The 17,397-nt window shown below is 48.6% G+C and overlaps 1 protein-coding gene across 8 annotated transcripts in view; it reads left to right on the plus strand.

Annotated features, from left to right (window-relative positions):
• The window catches only part of LOC104022261 (discoidin domain-containing receptor 2), a 61,050-nt gene that overhangs the window by 19,778 nt on the left and 23,875 nt on the right, over window positions 1-17,397 (plus strand). For 5 of the 8 annotated variants that reach the window (XM_087753198.1, XM_087753199.1, XM_087753200.1 and 2 more), the window contains 3 exons: window positions 8,862-8,999; window positions 13,833-13,935; window positions 16,201-16,429. In XM_087753198.1, the coding sequence (XP_087609324.1) occupies window positions 8,936-8,999; window positions 13,833-13,935; window positions 16,201-16,429 (396 nt within the window). In that variant the 5' untranslated portion in view covers window positions 8,862-8,935. Of the gene's footprint in view, window positions 1-8,861; window positions 9,000-11,947; window positions 12,052-13,832; window positions 13,936-16,200; window positions 16,430-17,397 lie in introns of those variants that run through there. The other 3 variants (XM_087753204.1, XM_087753201.1, XM_087753205.1) reach the window with 2 other exon arrangements.

Genomic DNA, 17,397 nt, shown 5'->3' on the forward strand with positions numbered 1-17,397 from the left:
TTTCTGAGGATATCGAATGCCTTCTGTTGCACTGGTAAGAAGGGAGGGTGTTAAATGCAAGATAACATTTTAAAGTCTTTGAAACTTGAGCAAGATTGGAACCTGTTTGTTTAAAACAAATTGGCAAAGCAGCTTTCTGAATCCTGGCTGCTGACGTGTAATAAATCTGGGAAGACCGAAGGAGTTCCAGAGGTTTGGGAAAACATAAATGTTGTGGCAATGTTTTAAAATAGAGTGGGAGCAGGTAACCAACGGGCAGCTGAGACGAGCCTCCATGCAGAGCGAGATCTGGGGAAGCTGATGCATTAGAAAGTCAATGTCAAATTAAAGAAAGAATATGCTCAGTGATCCATGTGCTCTGATGGAAAGCAGATCACGTCCAAAAAGTCTTCAGATTGTGGTTTTTAATGAGATTCCTGTACCAGTTGCCAAAAGTAACTGCGTTGACATCATATACCTGGATCCCGACTAAGTTTCCTGCTGTTGACCAAACGCTGCTGCTCCCGGGAGGCAGAAGGGGCTCTGCTGTGGGAGCAGGAGCGGGTCGGGCCCCCGGGGCAGCTCCTGGGCAGAGCGGTGAAGGCAGGTCCCCCTTGCCCTGGGCAGGCTCTGATCTCCAGCATATCCTTCATGCTCTGCTAGGGTGCCTCACCACTGCTGGTAGCCCGTGGGCTCTGAGCTGAGAAACACCCTCTGGAGCAGTTTTGGTGGTATCTGGTCTTTATTTGCTGTTAATGTAACCAGTCCCTGCCCTCCCGCTGTGCTAAGGTGGCGGTATCTCAGTTTCCATGTCGCCGATCAGTACTATGGTAAATAAGTTGTTTTAGAAAGTGCCACCTGATACCTCTCAAAAATAGTTAGCGGTGGGAATGTGATCCACGCAGTCCCTAAACAGAGGGCCATGGAGTAGTGCTCCAGCCGTGCTCCGGTGCCAGTATGGGGCAAACTCAGTCCCTAGTTTGCCCGCGAAGAAGCTGGTGGGAGTCATAGCAAAATCCAACCAGAGCTGTCCCGCTGCCTGGACGGAGCCTTGGTCTCACGAGTGGTGACCTGGGAGAAGATATTAAGTAACTTAATACCGAAATTTGGCTTCACTGGGGAGGTTGATGGAGCCAGCATGGTTTAGTCGGGACAAGAGAAGGCTTTGCGATACCTAAGAACAGATTATCAAGAAGGCAGAAATAGGCTCTTTACTGAGGTGTTTGGCAGGAGGGTTGACAGTGATCATTGACTGAAATAACAGGAGGTTCTTCCTTGGCATAAGGAAGGGTGAAGCTTTCGCTCTGTGGACAGCTGAGCCGTGGAAGAGGTTGTCCAGAGAGGTGGGGGAGCCTCCATCCTTGGAGGTTTTTAAGACCCAGCTGGACAAGGTCCTGTGCAGGCTGCTCTGAAATTGGTGCTAACCCTGCTTTGAGCAGGAGGTGGGATTAGATGCTCTCCTGAGGATCTCCTCCAGCCCGAATAATTCTGCAACTCAGTAACCTGATCTTCTTCTGAATGCAAGTTTGAGTACAGTTAAGTAAAAGGTTATGGTGGAGCCCCTTGAGAACGGGGAAGGAGGAAGGTGGTTTAGATTGAGTGCTCTTAATACTCCATCTGTCATCTGTGTGGTTAACATGTCATATATATGGTTGCTATGTGAGACTCTCACAGTGGAAGATTGTGGGTCTTGAGAGGACTATTGCTAACTTGTAGTTGATATGTTTTAAGGATAGCTTAAAAAAAAAAGCAAGCAACCTCCTCCAGAAAAAAAAGAGCTGGAGAGAGATGCCAGTGTAAGGAATAGAGTGAAAATGCCAATGTGCCAGGTGCTCTCTGGTGCCCGTTCTGTGCGGGGAGGAAGCTCTGGTAAGGGACAGTGACCACTGCTGCTTGGGCAAGGAGAAAGGAGGTAATTGGAGCTTTTCGTTTGTGCACGTCTTCCGTTCTCCTGCCACTTCTGCCCTCCCGGCGTCATCTGTCATACAGGAACAGAGGGACTGGAGCCTGGAGGCTGCTCCTCAGTTGAGGACCTGTGTTTTGGAGGGCTTGCTGGAGTGCAGCGAGGCTCCCCCTGGCCCTGGGTTTAGGGTTCCTGGGGGATGGCGTGCGTTCGTGTCCCGAGTCGCGACGTGCCTGGCAGATCTGCCTGGATCGTGGGAAATGCCTTCGGGTTCCTCAGTTGAGATAAGCACAGAGTACCCTGGCCCTAGGGTTGGTGGGGAAGGGTAGCTGTGTTTTTGGATTAGCTGAGCTAAGAAGCACCCGTTGTTACTACAATGAATTGCATTTCCTTATCTTTGGCCTTGCCTTTCTAATGGTTTCTAATTTTGGCCTGGTTACTTTGATGGATTAAATTACATTTGTTCCTTTATCCCAAAGTCTGGTTTTGAGACAAAAGTGCTCTGTGCAGTTTCACAAACTGAGGACACCCTGCTCCTGTGGGACTGGCCAACAGGCAATGGGAAAATGCTGGAGGATTTGTGGGTCTCCCAGCTCCTTTGCAAAAACACCCACGCGTCTCTCTGGGCCGTAGGTAAGGCATTCCTTCACGCTTGGTCCATGGGCTGAACCTTTTCCAGTGTTAAATGGCTATGTCATGGGTGACTGGAATGCTGTTTTTCTCCTAAAATCTAGTGAGGTGTCACTGTTTTCCTAATAGCCCCATTAGATGTTTGGCTACAACATGGAAAATGAGGTTCAAGCCCTCCTCAGCCTCAGAGCAGTCCTACCACCCACCCCTACAGAGGGCAACCACAAGGTACACCCAGACCTCAATATTCCCATTCTTCTGCCACTGCCTCAGACCCAGCTCTGTGGTGTCCCTGTCCCCACCCCATGTGCCACTCCCGCATGTTGTGGTCCCCTTCTTAGCCCCACGTACTCTTTTGTGTCTCTTGTGGTGATAGGTCTCCTAATGCCACCTCAAAGATCACACCGGAGCCTATTCCTGCCTCACTTTTTCTATTGCTGTGTCTTAGCTCTCTCATGCATCTTGATTGACCCAACCCTTTCACCTAAAATCTGGTTGCCTTTATCCAGACATGTTGCTGCTTTGGACATCACTTTGTGGTGTCACTGTTCCTGCCCTACGTCCCCCACCATGTTCCTAACATTGCCATGGGTTTGTGTTCTTTCTGGCCATCTCTGTTGGTGGCCATATCGAAGAACTGTTGCAGCCTCGTGCTTCATGCCAGGATCTTGCTGGGCCTGCCCAGCTCCCCTGTTACTATCTAACGTGTTGATTTTTGTGTCACCGTTTGCGCTTGGTTTGTCCCGGTGCCACCCACGTGTCATGCAGAGACCTCTCCCCATGCCAGCTGGTTGGCTGAATCTAGGGATGGCCATAGAGACCATGCTCCACGTTCACCTAAAGGAAAACTTGTTGCCTCCTCGCAGGGCACCCGCACGTGTGGCATGGCTGTCCTGTTACTGGTCCCATCCATTCACCCTCCAGTGGCTCTGCTGGAGTGGGTGGCCGTCTTCTCAGACCAGCAGCCCTGCTCTGCTTTTTCCAGTCTTACGGCAGTTGGTTTCATTAGAAGGTATTGCCTTTCCTTAGGATTGTTGTCCCCGCGCACTCTTAGCGTGATGCTAGCCGAGTTGCAAAGGTGGAATCTTTGTTAATGGTAAATAGGAATGTATAGGGAGGAGATGACTGGGGCTTAAAAGCCCTCTTAAAAAACCAAAATTGATACCAGCAGCAAGAAGTATTTGAATTGTAAACTAAGCAAAACGTTTTAAGAAGTGATCAGAATCCTTTCTGCTAAGCATTTTCATCAGTGAATTCTGTTTGGTCCACACTGGAGCTGCATGGGCTGTGAGTGTGTGCTCCAGGGGAAGACTGCTGGGTTTGGGGTATCTCAGATTAATTCTGAGACAAAGAGAAATGTTCCACCGTCATTCTGGAGCCAGAAAAATGGAAATCACACTTTCCAGCCTATATTTCTGCAGGCTTCAGATATTGTCCCAATTAGCAGCTTTGCTGTTTCCTCCTTGAATTCCTCTAGGAATGCTAGGAGATACCGTCCAGTCCTCCTGACTGTTCCTGAACCTCTTCTGAGGATACTTTAATTTAGGATAGATCCTGTTCTAATACATACAGAGTGCATCATACACACAGCTATGAGCCTTCACCATGACCGTGGAGTGTCTTGGCACAGTGCTGGGTGTCTGTAATGGGATTCCTGCAGCAAACCCTAAGGTCCCACTCCGAGGTAATGATCTGCAAAGGAACCAGTTAAAACAAATGCCTGTTTCAGTTGGGATCTAGAGAGGCTTGCAAACATGCCAGACCTCCGTAATGGATCTCTGGAGGGAGAACAGTACCTGGAGGAGCTCCAAGTCCCACCTTCTTCATGCACGTCACTAGAGAATAGCTCCCTCCTGCGCCCACTGTGCCCAGCGCTTTTGCTTGCAGGCCCCATGCTGCGCTGGGGACGGCGCTGGGTCACAGCGAGCTGTTTCTCTGCAGAGGGATGGATTGGCTTTTTAGACATGGTATCTGCTGGGTATGTTGGGAAAAACTGCCCTCTTTTGCATTTCTTAGTGAGTTTTTCAGCAAGTAGATTTTTTTTTTTCCACTCTCACAATGATTGTAACAGGATTTTATTCTCCTGCAGCCAGCTGTTAGCAATTAGCAACTTGATCCATTCAGTCCTGAGAACAGAGTTTAACACTTTCTTGCCTCTGTGAGGATGTTGCTAATCCTGTTTTTGCTGGTTTCGGGCTTGTGCTGTAGTTTTGGCACTTGCTGTGTATGTGTGGGCAGGTCAGGAAGAAAGGCATGAGTACAGCAAGGGACTGTAATGCATCTGAAAGAGCTACAAAAAAAAGTATCAAGTCGTCTACCCAGAAAAAAATCATTAGGAAGATGATTTCCAAGCAGTTTGTACAGAGGCTTGTATTTAGTAGTATATTCCAGTGTGTTCTAGCACTTGGAAGTGTGCAATTTGGGAATCCAGTCTACTACTAGCTGAGATTTCGACCCAGCAGAAAGCAGCATCCGTAGTTCTTCAAACAGCGCTTTCTGGCAGTACGAGCTCCTGAGTGGAGCTGAGGCTCCTCTGAATTACGAGACGGGAGTGAAAAACACTCTTGGTGTCCTTGCTCGGGAGAACAGCGGCTGCTGTGGAGCCCTAGAAAAGTGACAGTTTGCTCCCTGTGTGCAGCACCTCTCCCGGGACTCCCAAACGTGCCCTTTGGTGGTCCGGGACTGGGAACCAAGTGTGGTGGGAAGAGCAAACCCAGCACAGCCTGAACGCGGCTGCTGGGGTCCCTGCGTAGGGCTGAACTGCTGGAAATGGTTCATCGCTGCCACATACAAAGGTGAGGCTTTGTCTCACCAAGCTGTGGCCGCCTGGGACTGACGAGGCTGGTCCAGGCCAGCCGTTTAGGTTCCTTTTGTCATCACTGGAGATAGACACATCCTGAGAGGATTCATCCTCCTCATCTTGGACACTCTTTAGGCAAGGGCCAAATTCAAAGCCAGCTTTCGTAGGCACAGGGCTGCAGACAGGCGAGCTCTAGAGCTAGCTCTGAAGGTCTCCTTTTCTCTCCTGGAGGCCAGGCTGGCCTCTATGGCCACATCTTCCAGTTTTGGCTTGCAGTTCCCCTAAGCCACGCTGTTTTTGTGTGCCCTGCTGAGCTCCACATACCCATCAAGTCCTGGGAAGCCCCCGGTTCACAGGGTGCAGCTGCAGGATAGGGTGGGACAGACAACCGCCTGAGCCACCCCAGCCCACGCCTTTCCTCCCGCGCTGGTGGCTGGCTCAGTGGCAGGAGCTGACGTGGTGCTCGGGCGTTCGTGTGACTTTCCTTGTCCACCCTCCACCCCATTCCTTCTTCCCTCAGATTATCTTTTACATTGATTGCCCCATTCAAGCGGTTAAATGATGTGACTGGCTATGTGGCAATACAATAGGTGTGATTTAGAACATGGCGTGAGCTTTGCATAGAGCAAATGAACACTTAAATTACGGTGTTTGGTCTGTACCTGGTCAAATGAGATAGCGTTGCTGTTTGTGTTACGTTGTGCATTGTAACATTGGCGGCTGTTGTCATGACTTGCTCGCCCATCATTTTGAGAGGATGAGAGAAACTTAGCACAACTGCTCTGTTGTCAAAAGCCAAAATCCTTATGTGAAGTTTCAGCTTAATACCTTTGACTTGGGGTGGCAGCTGATCCCAGCTGGGCTGGGGGATCTGTGCCGATGGCAGGGGATGGGTGCTCCTTCGTCCCTGGGCTCCTGCCTGGGCATCTGCCTGCCTGCTGTTGATGCTTCTTTGCTGGGCTGTTGCATCAAATGGGAAGCTGAGGCATCTGAACGCTTACAGTGATGTCTGGGGTTGCTCTCATTTCTCTTTTGCTTCAACAGCAGGCTCTGGTCCTCACCTAGCCATGTACGATTGCTATTTCAGTGCGCTCTGGCCACCCTTTCCCTTAATCCTGGCCGTGTTGCAGAGGGAAGTCCCAGGGTGTTTTGGTGGGTGCTAGGCTGTGTCTTTACAGCCTGTTTGCCAGGATCTGTTTCTAGGCTCCGAAGGGGGTGATGAGGGCATGGAACGTATGTGGGCTTGTCTTCTGCCATCTGAGGGCTCCAGTACAGCTGGCAGCTTTTAAACCTCTAGCTCAGAAGTCACCTGGGAGGTATCTCCAAGCTGCTGTTCTCCTGCCAGGGTCTTCTCAGCAACATGCCACTCTGTTCAGTGGCTGGTCCAGCACGGGGACCCAGCGGAAGGATCTTCGCTAGCCCAGGCTACACCCACATAGTGCAGCTGACCTGGGCAGACACCGGGGCCATGGTCAGGGCACCCCAAGTACCACCAAACAGCTCCCTGCTGTGTTTCCCATCACCTCCTGAAGGAACATGGTTAAAGTTAAAGCCTTAATGTTCACGACACTTTCCTTTCTCACGTCCTGTGGGAGCAGCCTCTTCTAGTGCTGAACTCTCTGCGGTTCCTGCTGTGAGCCCTGCTGTGGGAGCCTTTGGGGCACCCTAGCAAATCATCTGCGCAGATTAATGTCCACCAGGTCTGTCTTCAAACTCTGCTGCAAGAATGTCTCTACAAAATCTCCCTCCGCATGGCTACAAGAAGGCTCTGCTCCATGGTGCTTGCAGTCTGTCCTGGGATGGTGGGAATGAGTGTGTTTTGCATCAGAGATCACCCCCCTCCATTTCAGGGGGGAAAGATGACCTTGGATGCACACACAGCTTGACAGTGCTTGGTCAAAACCTCTTTTCTGATTGCCAGGCCCTCCTGCTGAGATATGGGCTGCCTTTTCTCTCCAGTGCTTTCCTTTTGCACGCCCACCACCCAAGATGCCACAAAATCATAGAACCTTGTGGTCACCCTCTTCCCAGCCTTGGCCAGGGTGCTCATGCGGAGCACAAGAGGTGGCTGAAGCAGGAATTTTGAGGCTGAAGCCTGGCAATTTTAAGGTCGTTTTGGGGTTTGCTTGCACTGTCGCATGGCTGGGCACAGCACCGCCAGGCAGCATCTACCGATCATTCATTTCCCCTCCTGCAAGAGCATTTGGCTCTTTTCCCAAGAAGGCCCTTAGTTGTTTTTCAGGCTCAGAGCCATCTTTTCTGACGGAATCCAGCAGGGACAATGGCCAGTAGCAAATCCTTAGGAAAGAGAATAAAAACAGGGCAAGCCTCAGTGATTCTAACCCTGATTTAGCTTCTGGACGTCTAGCAATCTGCGGCTGGGGGATTTCCTGAGCCAAAGGTTTTACCTTTGGATTTAAGAAGCCGTGGTGTGTGTCTCTGTTGTGAATATATCCAACTGTTCTGGTATCCACGGCAACTCACGGCTGAGACTTGAACAGTTTAATTATGTTGGGTGGAAAAAATACAGCCTTTTGTTACAAATCTCTGAGCTAATGGCATCTGATGCTCCGTCGTTCTTACGTGTGTGTATGCACCGGCATAGTGATGGTCCCTTTTTTATCCTCTCTTCTTTGCTAACAAATCCTAACATTCAATTTTGCCTTTTTACTACCGCTCTGAGGATTCTTGAGCAAACACCCTCTGGTCCTGTAAACGTTTCATTTATTGATTTGTTCTGTTTTCTTTTCGCCTGACATTTCAATATGAGACAGAGCCTCTAACCTGCCTTCTGTAAAGCTGTCTTCCAGGATGGGAACCTCCCGAGGCTCCTTGTAGTGAATGTGGACAGAAAGAATTCACATAACTTCGCTGATTTGACCTCATGTTCCTTTAGGTGTTATCATGGCTTTCCACTGAAATTGCCAGCGTTTAAGCCCTTTGCTATTTTCCTTGTTTCCAAGCAGGAAATTAAGTGTGCTCGCATGTGTGAGTGCACATGCTTTTTTGGCAGCAATGTGGACATGTAGGGAGAGATTTTTTGCCCTGTTTTAGATATTTATCTTAAGGTTGTGTGACAAGTTCCAGAGTGCCCGCTTGGCTACTTGGAGTAGACAGCTGGAGCAGATAGTGGTGTGCATTGGGTGGATAAGCCCCACTTGGGGAGCCTGGTTGGACCATCCAGGTTCGTTGTACTTGTTAATATAATAAGGAAAGTGAAGAATCGATAGGGGAGAGATTTACTTTGCATTGGACTTGTTTAAGAGCAGTTAAGAGAGTATGTCCACACAGTAGTCATGGCAGCTGAGCCCCTAAAAGCTGAATTACATTAATAGCTTTAGAGATGGTATAGGTAGTCAGGCAATCATTAGTTCTTCACTAAGCCTCTGATCAGGTGATGGGTCAGAGTAGGGCTGAGGTCAAGACCCTCTTGAAGGCATGGAAGATTGCCCAACCCATCACGAGGCAAGGACAATATAGCAAGTCTGCAGCACAGAGGAGTCCTGTCTTTGGAGGACTCTCATCTTCTCTCTTTGCTTTGTCTTTCAGAAATGTAGATGGCAGCTGCTGTCTTTGAAGGACTCGCGCCCATCTGACCCTGCGCAGCGCCTGCGATTGCTACCATGATCTTCTGCATGCTGCTGTTGGCCTCACTGCCTGAGCCATCTGGCACCGAAGTCAACCCTGGTAGGGAGCTGCCAGGCTGGGAGAGGACTCTAATCTCCCACCTTTCATATGTTCGTTCCCAGCCTTTCTTTGCCCTCTCATGGTGAATGCATATAAACATAACGAATGCATGGAAACGTAATCACTAACATAGACCCCGAATGTCCTCCTCTGGACTGAGTTGGCCAGTCTTACTTGACAGCTGTACTGGAGTGAAACACCTCTCCTGACAGTCACAGGAGGGCTCAGGCGCATGGATATACTCCTTTCTCTGCCCACCCAGGGCAGAGGGTCTGTGCTCTCAGCAGGCCTGTTTTGAGCTCTGATTAGCTCTTCATCAATTTGACCACATGGCCTGCAGGACAAACCTGGCTCTAGCCTGGCTCAGAGATATAGTTCTCACTGTGGAAAGTAAATTACCAGTTAGCGAAAAGCATAAGCTACAGCTCTCCAGCCAGCAAAAGAGGTTCTGGAGAGAGCAGTGTGGAAGGAAAGGTAGAAAACCCTACCTGGCACAAAGCTAGGGTGGAGACAGGGATACGAGCCTCTGAGTCCCTGTGGAGGGCATGACCTCTTATCCTACAGCATTTGGCAAGTTATAATCATGACGGAGATGAGTAAGATAATGGTCTGCAATACTCTGCAAAAGTTGCTATAATGAGGTGATTTGAGCTGGAGACAGTCTGTGAAATAAATGAGTCTAATCCTTTTTCAGCTTGGCTGAAGGTGTGGTGAGGCAGCAGTGCTACCCTGAGGGCCTTCGTTTGCTCTGCTGGCTCTGGCTCTGGCTCTGTTTGTTGGAGCCCTTTGACTGTGTCTGGCTCTGGCCCTGCTCTGGCCTGTAGATCTCTGCAGAGGTTTAAGGTTGTGCTGCAACCAGCCAGAAGTGAAGCGAAGCCTGTGGGGGAGCTCAGCGGGCACTCCTCTGCTCCCCGTTGCAGTGCCCGGCACTGTACGCCCCCCAACATGTCCAGCTTTGAACTGCCATCTGGTTCTGTTGGTTAAGCTTTGAACTGCCATCTGGTTCTGTTGGTTAAAACTAGTGGAAGAAAAGAGGGAAGATGGCAGCTAGAGGGTCAGTCACACGCCGATCTCTCTTGGTGGTGGTAAGTGCAGAAGTTAGCACACCCCAAGGTGCAGGAATAGCTTCCCCCGCCACAGGATCCCGGGAGGTGGGGTGGGCTCTGAGCACAGGGCTGTGGTCCCACCCTCCTGCAGTCATCTTTTCCAGCAAGAAATAATCATGTAGCTTTGCTCGCACTTCTCGGTTCTGCCTGTGACTTCTTCAAGCAGCTTTGCGTTCTCAGCTCCCACAGCTGCTCAGCTGCCTCTCTGTCCCAAGGGGCCATGGCCTGTGGTTCCCACCCAGACTCCAGCACACCCATAGGTGCTGGTGTTCCTCAGTTGTGATGCCCACAGGCTCCACTGATTGTCTTGACTTCCCGATCTGCTCCAGGAGTGGTCTGGAGCACCTCCTGCATTGCCTTCTAAACCAAAGGGGCTCCTTTGTGAATGATTTCAGACCTGTGTAGGAAGGATCCTGTGCAGTCCTTTGGCCCAGCATCAGTTGTTTGGCCTCATTAACAGAGGTGAGCTGTGACGTTTTTCTGAGCCTCCATGTATCCTGTCTGCATGGCAGGTGAGTGTGTCCCTGGGTGCGTAGTAAAGGGTCAGGGACGTCTGAGCAGGAGTCCTGGTGGCACCTAAACAGAACCCAGGGATGGTTTTGCTCGAGAGGATGTGCATTTTGGTGAGAGCCTCATGCTGCTTGTTTTGGTGAGAGGCACAGCCACCCACAGAGCGCATCCCTCAATGCCAGGGCTACTCTGGCTTCCATCTGCCAGCCCTGGGTTTGTGAACAAATGAGTTTTGTTCAGGATTGCAGTAAGTCCCGGTCCCCCAGTCCTTCACAACTAGCTAGCACTCGGTCTGGCATTGCTGTAGACTGTGCACTTGACCTTTAAATAAATAAGGTGTGACCAGACAGGACTCCCACTGCAGAAACACAAAAACGCTTTCTGTTTTCAGATGACGACTCAACCCTTCTGGAAAATCTTCAGATATTTACCCATAGTTCAGCAACATACTAGCTTTCCAGTGGTAGATCAGATTGTACCAGTCTGTGGTGGAACAGGCAAGAGTGAAGACAGGTGAGGCTAGTTTGGTTATCTAAGCTTACTTTTTGGTACCAGAGCAGGGTTAGAGCCCTCGGTTGGCTTTCAGCACCCACAACCATCATGCCTGATCCCCGGCAGACACCAGCTGCCTCCCAGTGAGTTCTTCTGTAAACAGGCCTCTTAAGAAACCTCGGACACGTGAGTGCATGTTCTGGGTGAGACCAGAGGCCCATCCAGCTGGGGGTCCTGACTCCAGCAGGGCCCCATCCCTGCTGGTTCTGGAAGAGTTGGGCAAGCACACAGCAGTGCTTTACCCCGGGTATGCTCTCGGCTCACTGCAGTCTGCTGCTGAGGAGCTTTCTGAGCTTGTGTATTTGCCTGTGGTAGCTGTGAGTTTGTCTAGCTGATTTTTGAACGCATGTGAACCTTTGGCATTCGGAGTGTTTAACAGATTAAGGATGCATATGTTGTTTTTGAACTCAGCCATCTGATCTTTTGATGCCTCCTGGTTCTGGTATTTTGAGAGATAATGAGTAATTGTTCAGGATATAAATGATCTTTGTCATACTTCACTGCAGCAATCTCTTTTGTAATGATGGGGCTGCTGATCTTTCCTTTTGCATCACCTGTGTTGTCTTCTCTGCCTTTTGATGGGAGAAGGACGGAGGAAGAGCTCGATTCCATATCTGACTGGCATCTGAACATGAATACAGACAGGGGTGTAATGGTGTTTTCTAGTTTGTTTTGTATGCGTTCCCATAATTTGCTTTTTTCTATATTAAATAGTCTGGTATCATCAGCAAACATTGTCACCTCACCACCCATCTCCTTTACAAGATTGTTTAGGAATATATGGAACATTACCCGTTCATTGATGCTGTGCCTGACAACAGCTGAAGCCAAACCCTGTTGAAACAACCTCTGTTTGCAAACGTTTCTACACTGAAATCTGTCAGGTAGTTATTCGGCCTGCGGTTGTTTATTCTGTATGGTGGTAACAGCAAGGTGGGTTTTGTGCCTCTCTCTTCTTGTAGCTTCTGAACCTGGTTTACAGCTTTATCCAAGTTTGGTACAAGGGTGGCAGTCCTGAGGTACAGAAATGAGGGGGACGCCCGAGGCAGTGCCCTTGCTGAGGGAAGGGCAGGCAGAACCGCTGACGGGGCAGCAGGCAGCGCAGCGGGGGGTGCCAGCCGCCGTGCATGCCGCTCCGGAGCTCCGGAGCGTGTGCTGGCCCTTGCCTGTGTCTCTGTGGACGGGGGGAGCTCGGGCTGTTGTGATGGGGCTGCTCAGAGGACAAAGACCAAAGAGCTCTAGGAAAGTCCGTTTCCTTTTTTCCTGGGACTTGCCATTGAGGTGCTGGAGCGTGTCCAAAGAAGGGCAGCGAGGCTGGGGAAGGGTCTAGAGCACAAGTCTTACGAGGAGCGGCTGAGGGAGCTGGGGTTGTTTAGTTTGGAGAAGAGGAGGCTGAGGGGAGCCCTCATCGCTCTCTGCAACTGCCTGAAAGGAGGCTGTAGCGAGGTGGGGGTCGGTCTCTTCTCCCAAGGAACAAGCGATGGGACGAGAGGGAACGGCCTCAAGCTGCGCCAGGGCAGGTTTGGGTTGGATATTAGGAAAAACTTCTTCACTGAGAGGGCTGTCAGGCCCTGGCCCAGGCTGCCCAGGGCAGGGGCTGAGTCCCCACCCCTGGGGGTATTTAAAAGCCGGGGAGATGTGGTGCTGAGGGACATGGTTTAGTGGTGGCCTTGGCAGTGATAGGTTAACAGTTGGTCTCAATGATCTTAAGGGTCTTTTCCAACCTTAATGATTCTATGACCATTTTTGTCCTTTAGTTGGGTCATGATTTAATCCCATGTAACTTTAATCTGCTGTTGATGTCAGTCTGACAAAAATATCTTGCTTGCCTGTTTTGAATACTGAGCCTTAATGAATACATTAAGACTCTGAGTTTTCTGAAACATCTCTGATATTCCAAGACATGTTTAAAAACTTGTGTCAGGGGAGAGAGCTTTGCCAGCTTGGATTTGTAAGCTACATCTGCACTGTCTTGGGTGTATTGAGCTTGTAGAGCTCCATGGCTTGAGCAAGTTGTGTCTGTACTCCCTGGAGGCACCAAGTTTGAGAGTCTTCTCATGCCTGGAGAGAAATGCTTGCTCTGCTTGAGGCTAGAGGCAGGGAGCAGACCGGGATGGGGCAGTGTGGATGGCCAGGGGCTTGGGCTCAGATGTAAGCTCTAACCTGCAGTGACACGACGGAGCAGATGTTCCCATAAGCTAGTCTAGTCATCTGTAATAGAAGCTGTTTAACTTCTTGTTACTGGACTGGTGAAAATAATAATTGTTCTTATTTGAATGCAAATCAAGCATCCAGTTTATTCCAGAATTAGAAGAAAAATCTTTAACAAATTCTTCCTTTTTATGTCACATCATTATTGATAAATAATTTTTCATTGTAAAATAGGTCCCTGCAACCACTAACGCTAGTATGGTTTTGGCTTTCATGTTCTTAAAATGTTTCTGTGTAAAGTTTTTTGCCTTGCCAGGACTCTGCTGAATGATACTAACTCTGAGTGTATTTCGTTACTTAGTTTATGGTAATTATTTCATCCTCTTTATTTGCATTCTCTATTTTATCATTACCATGTTTATTCCCTAGGCATTGATAGCCTTTTAATTAAACTTGTCTGGTGATTTAGAAGGAATTGGTATTGATTTTTTTACTTGCTTTTTCCCATTTTCAGCTATATGCCGTTACCCTTTGGGTATGCACGAAGGGACAATACGGGATGAAGACATCACTGCTTCCAGCCAGTGGTATGATTCCACAGGACCCCAGTATGCACGGTAGGTTAATCTCTGGCAAAAAAAATGTAATCCTTTTTTCTCCTAGATATCTAGTATGTGATTGAGTTCCCTCACCCTTAAAGCAACCTTAAGTTTGCTTAGCTTGTTCCCTGCTTCCATATTAAATCTAATTAGTGCATTGTGAAAGACCAAGAGGCAGTGGTCACGGTCACAAGCTGTAACACAGGAAATTCTGAATCAATATTAAGAAAAAAAAAATATCCTCCCCCATGAGAATGAAGTGTAGAGGTCTCAGACGGGTACCCAGAGGCATAGTGATGTCTCAGTGTTGGGAGATTTTCAGGACGTGGCTGTACAAGTCCTTGAGCAACACACTGTAACCTTGGAGTTATCCCTGCTGTGAGCAGGAGATTGGACGAGAGACTTCTAGAGATTGCTTCTGACCCTAGTCTTCCTATAGTTGTGTGAATAAATCTCTAATGGACTTATGACTTACAGGTCAGCTAGGGACAGTGCCCCCGGGATTCTTGTAGAGCGCTTTAAACTAAATCATAGGAAATCATTTACAAGGATGAACTTTTCAACAGCATCATATTGAGGAAATGGGCTGTGTCCACTTTGACTCAAAAACCCGGAAACTACAAAGTTAAGGAACTGTTAAAAAGCAGCTAAAGGATTTTTTTTCGATGTCAAGCAGTACTACGTCTTTCTCATAAGCTTGACTTTTCATTTTTTTTGTCATTTCATTTCTCTTGAAGCTATTAACTGATGATTTGCAAAATACTTACAAGTGTAAGTTTCCTTAGAATTGTTTCTACATTTCTACAGTTTTGGTGCAAGTCAGATATGAATTTCACATTAACTATCATACTTATATTTTTATGATGAATTTGGGCAGTCCAAAATCATAAAATTCTCCTAGTGCTTGATTATTTATTTTTCTTAGTCTGTGGTAGAGCAAAGATGCTAAGGGTCGTGTGTTTTTAATGGAATTTGAACAAGCCTGTGGGTCTGAAAGCTGGGAGACTTATTTTGTTCTCTGAGGTATGGCTTATCTCCAGTTCTGCACATACTTCAGGCATCACTTACCATCTGTTACCATCATCTCTTTGCCAGGGCAGCTGGATGTCCACAGGGTGAAGACATGAAGGCACCCTCTAGCTGACCTCATTTTGTTAGAGGTCATAGTTGTCCCATGCAGATGTCCGTCCCTGTCATTTCACAGTCACCCTTCCTGCCTTTCTTATAACTTCTTTTACTTGCCACTTCACTGTAAGAAAGTCTTGCACAAACAGCCGACCAATTTGAGACAAAAATTTTCTCTAGCCTGTGCCTTGACCTTCAGCGTCTCCTTCTGGGTTCTGCCTTCCTTGAGGCACGGGGGTTGGCACTCGCCGATCCCATCAGTTAGAGATGGGATAGCTGTCTGAAAGACAAGGGCACTTCAGGGGCTTGCTGTTTGCTAAGAAATCCCTGTTGCTAAAAAGCCCATATGGTCTCTGTGTCTGGATAAATTTTTCACGTTTAAAACTCTCACCACCTTGTGGCTTGCACAGCTGAGCCTACAGAAGCCTAGGTAAGGCAGCGTTCCCTTCAGTGGCTCCACCTGCTGATTTGCTACAGCACTCTGCTTGGCCTGAGATCTCCGAGGATAAAAGCTTTAATCTTTGCAGCTGGTACCACAATGCTCAACTTTGAAGCAGAGATCTTCACATCATACACCTAGCAGTGTCCTGCACAAGCAACTCTGCTGAATGAAGGAAAGGTGAACAATGTGTTGAGATGACCCAGAATAATTTGTAGATGGGCTGAGCTTTTCTTTCTAAAATGTATTTTTAAGATAGCTCCTCTTTGTGCTTGTTAGAGCTGTAGGAGGTGGTCAAGCAGAGGTTGGGCCTTACTGTATGGGGTTTAGGAGAAGTGAGTATGTACTTTACCAGCAAGGTGCTAAAAAGCATGCAGTATGCAATTACCTACCGAGTAGCAGCATAGATGTTTCTGATCAACATGAAGGTATGTGTCTGGGAAAGAAGTTACTTCTAACAGTTAATGAAACTGTTAGAAGTAACTCCCTGAAACTGAGGGAGTTGTTCTGAACAGGGCAAACTGGCTACAGGACTCTGATAAGTCTCAGTTGACCATCACCCCAAAGGGGAGAGGTATTTCATAGCCAGCTGTCAGGTCTCACTTGTTGATTTGGTTTCTTTCTCTGAATTCTCAAAGTTTCAAGGTGTTTCCTCAGTTACTGGGAAGGCCAGATCCTTGGAAGTGACATATTTTTAATGCGCGTGGTTTTCCCCTCAGGTTACAAAGGGAAGAGGGGGATGGAGCCTGGTGCCCGGCTGGCTTGTTGCAACCAGAAGATGTACAGTTCCTTCAAATTGACCTGCACAAGCTCTTTTTCATCACCTTGATTGGGACTCAGGGACGGCATGCCCGTGCCACAGGCAAAGAATTTGCCCGTGCTTACCGAATTGACTATAGCCGCAACGGGGAGCGCTGGATCTCCTGGAAAGATCGTCAGGGCAGGAAGGTGAGTGTAGCAGGAACTGAATTGCGGAGCATGCGGAAGTCAAGTCGTAGAGAACTAGACTGTAGAAGGCACGACCTCTACATACTGCCTAGTGTATCGTACTTTATCCTGACTCTTCTCTGTCAGGCATTCGGTGTCCTCTGCCTTAGTCCTGCATTTGCTGTGATGTTGGACTGTTATTCCACTGACCTGATCCCCCAAGTCCCAGCCATTGCCATGACTGAAAACTGTGGCTCTTCATTACCTTTCTGTCCATGTTCAAAACATCGTGTGAATGTCCCTCTACCAACCAGGCACTTGCTTCTAAACTGGAAGCTGCAAAGCAGATGCCTGCTTTGTGATTTTAAAAAAAAAAAAAAAGGGAGGGGGTGGCAGGGAATGGAGATGAGTTTCTGGATGTCTGACAGCAGTGTTTCATGTAGGTAGCAATGAGGAGGAAGGAGTTTAGAGGGTAGGAAATCTGCTGTGCACACACACTTAGAGAGGCTTCCCTGCTCACCACAGTTGTCTCCTGCTGTCTCCAGACTTGAGCACACAGCTCAGCACTGGCTGTGCTCTGGTCATGTTCATAAGCCTTTATTAAACTTCCCCTGGGAAGGAATCCCCTTCTCTCATCTGCAGCTCGTCCGACCTGATCACCCTGCCTCAGGCTGGCTTGTGGAGTCTGAAGACCTAAGCCAGACTAGAAAAGGTACTGGGTGTGGTGGTGTTTTCTAGCACTGGGGGTGCTTTGGAAGTCACAGTGGGGTCTGTACTGCGGTGTTAGGTAATAGCTTCTAGCTTGTTAACGAGTTATTTGCTCACTCAGACCTTTGATCTGCTATTTGGCTGTTACCATTATCTTGGCCATCCCTCACGTTTTGGTGTGTGCTACAAACACTGTGTTTGCAGGATGGGAGGGGAAGTTTAAACTCCATGGGGCTAACTGTTCTTCGTCGGTACTTCTAGGTGAAGTCTGTCCGCATCTT

This window comes from Nipponia nippon, unplaced genomic scaffold, assembly GCF_047370975.1.
Source record: "Nipponia nippon isolate SJK-2023a ecotype South Korea unplaced genomic scaffold, ASM4737097v1 scaffold_16, whole genome shotgun sequence".
In the NCBI taxonomy this organism is placed as follows: domain Eukaryota; kingdom Metazoa; phylum Chordata; class Aves; order Pelecaniformes; family Threskiornithidae; genus Nipponia; species Nipponia nippon.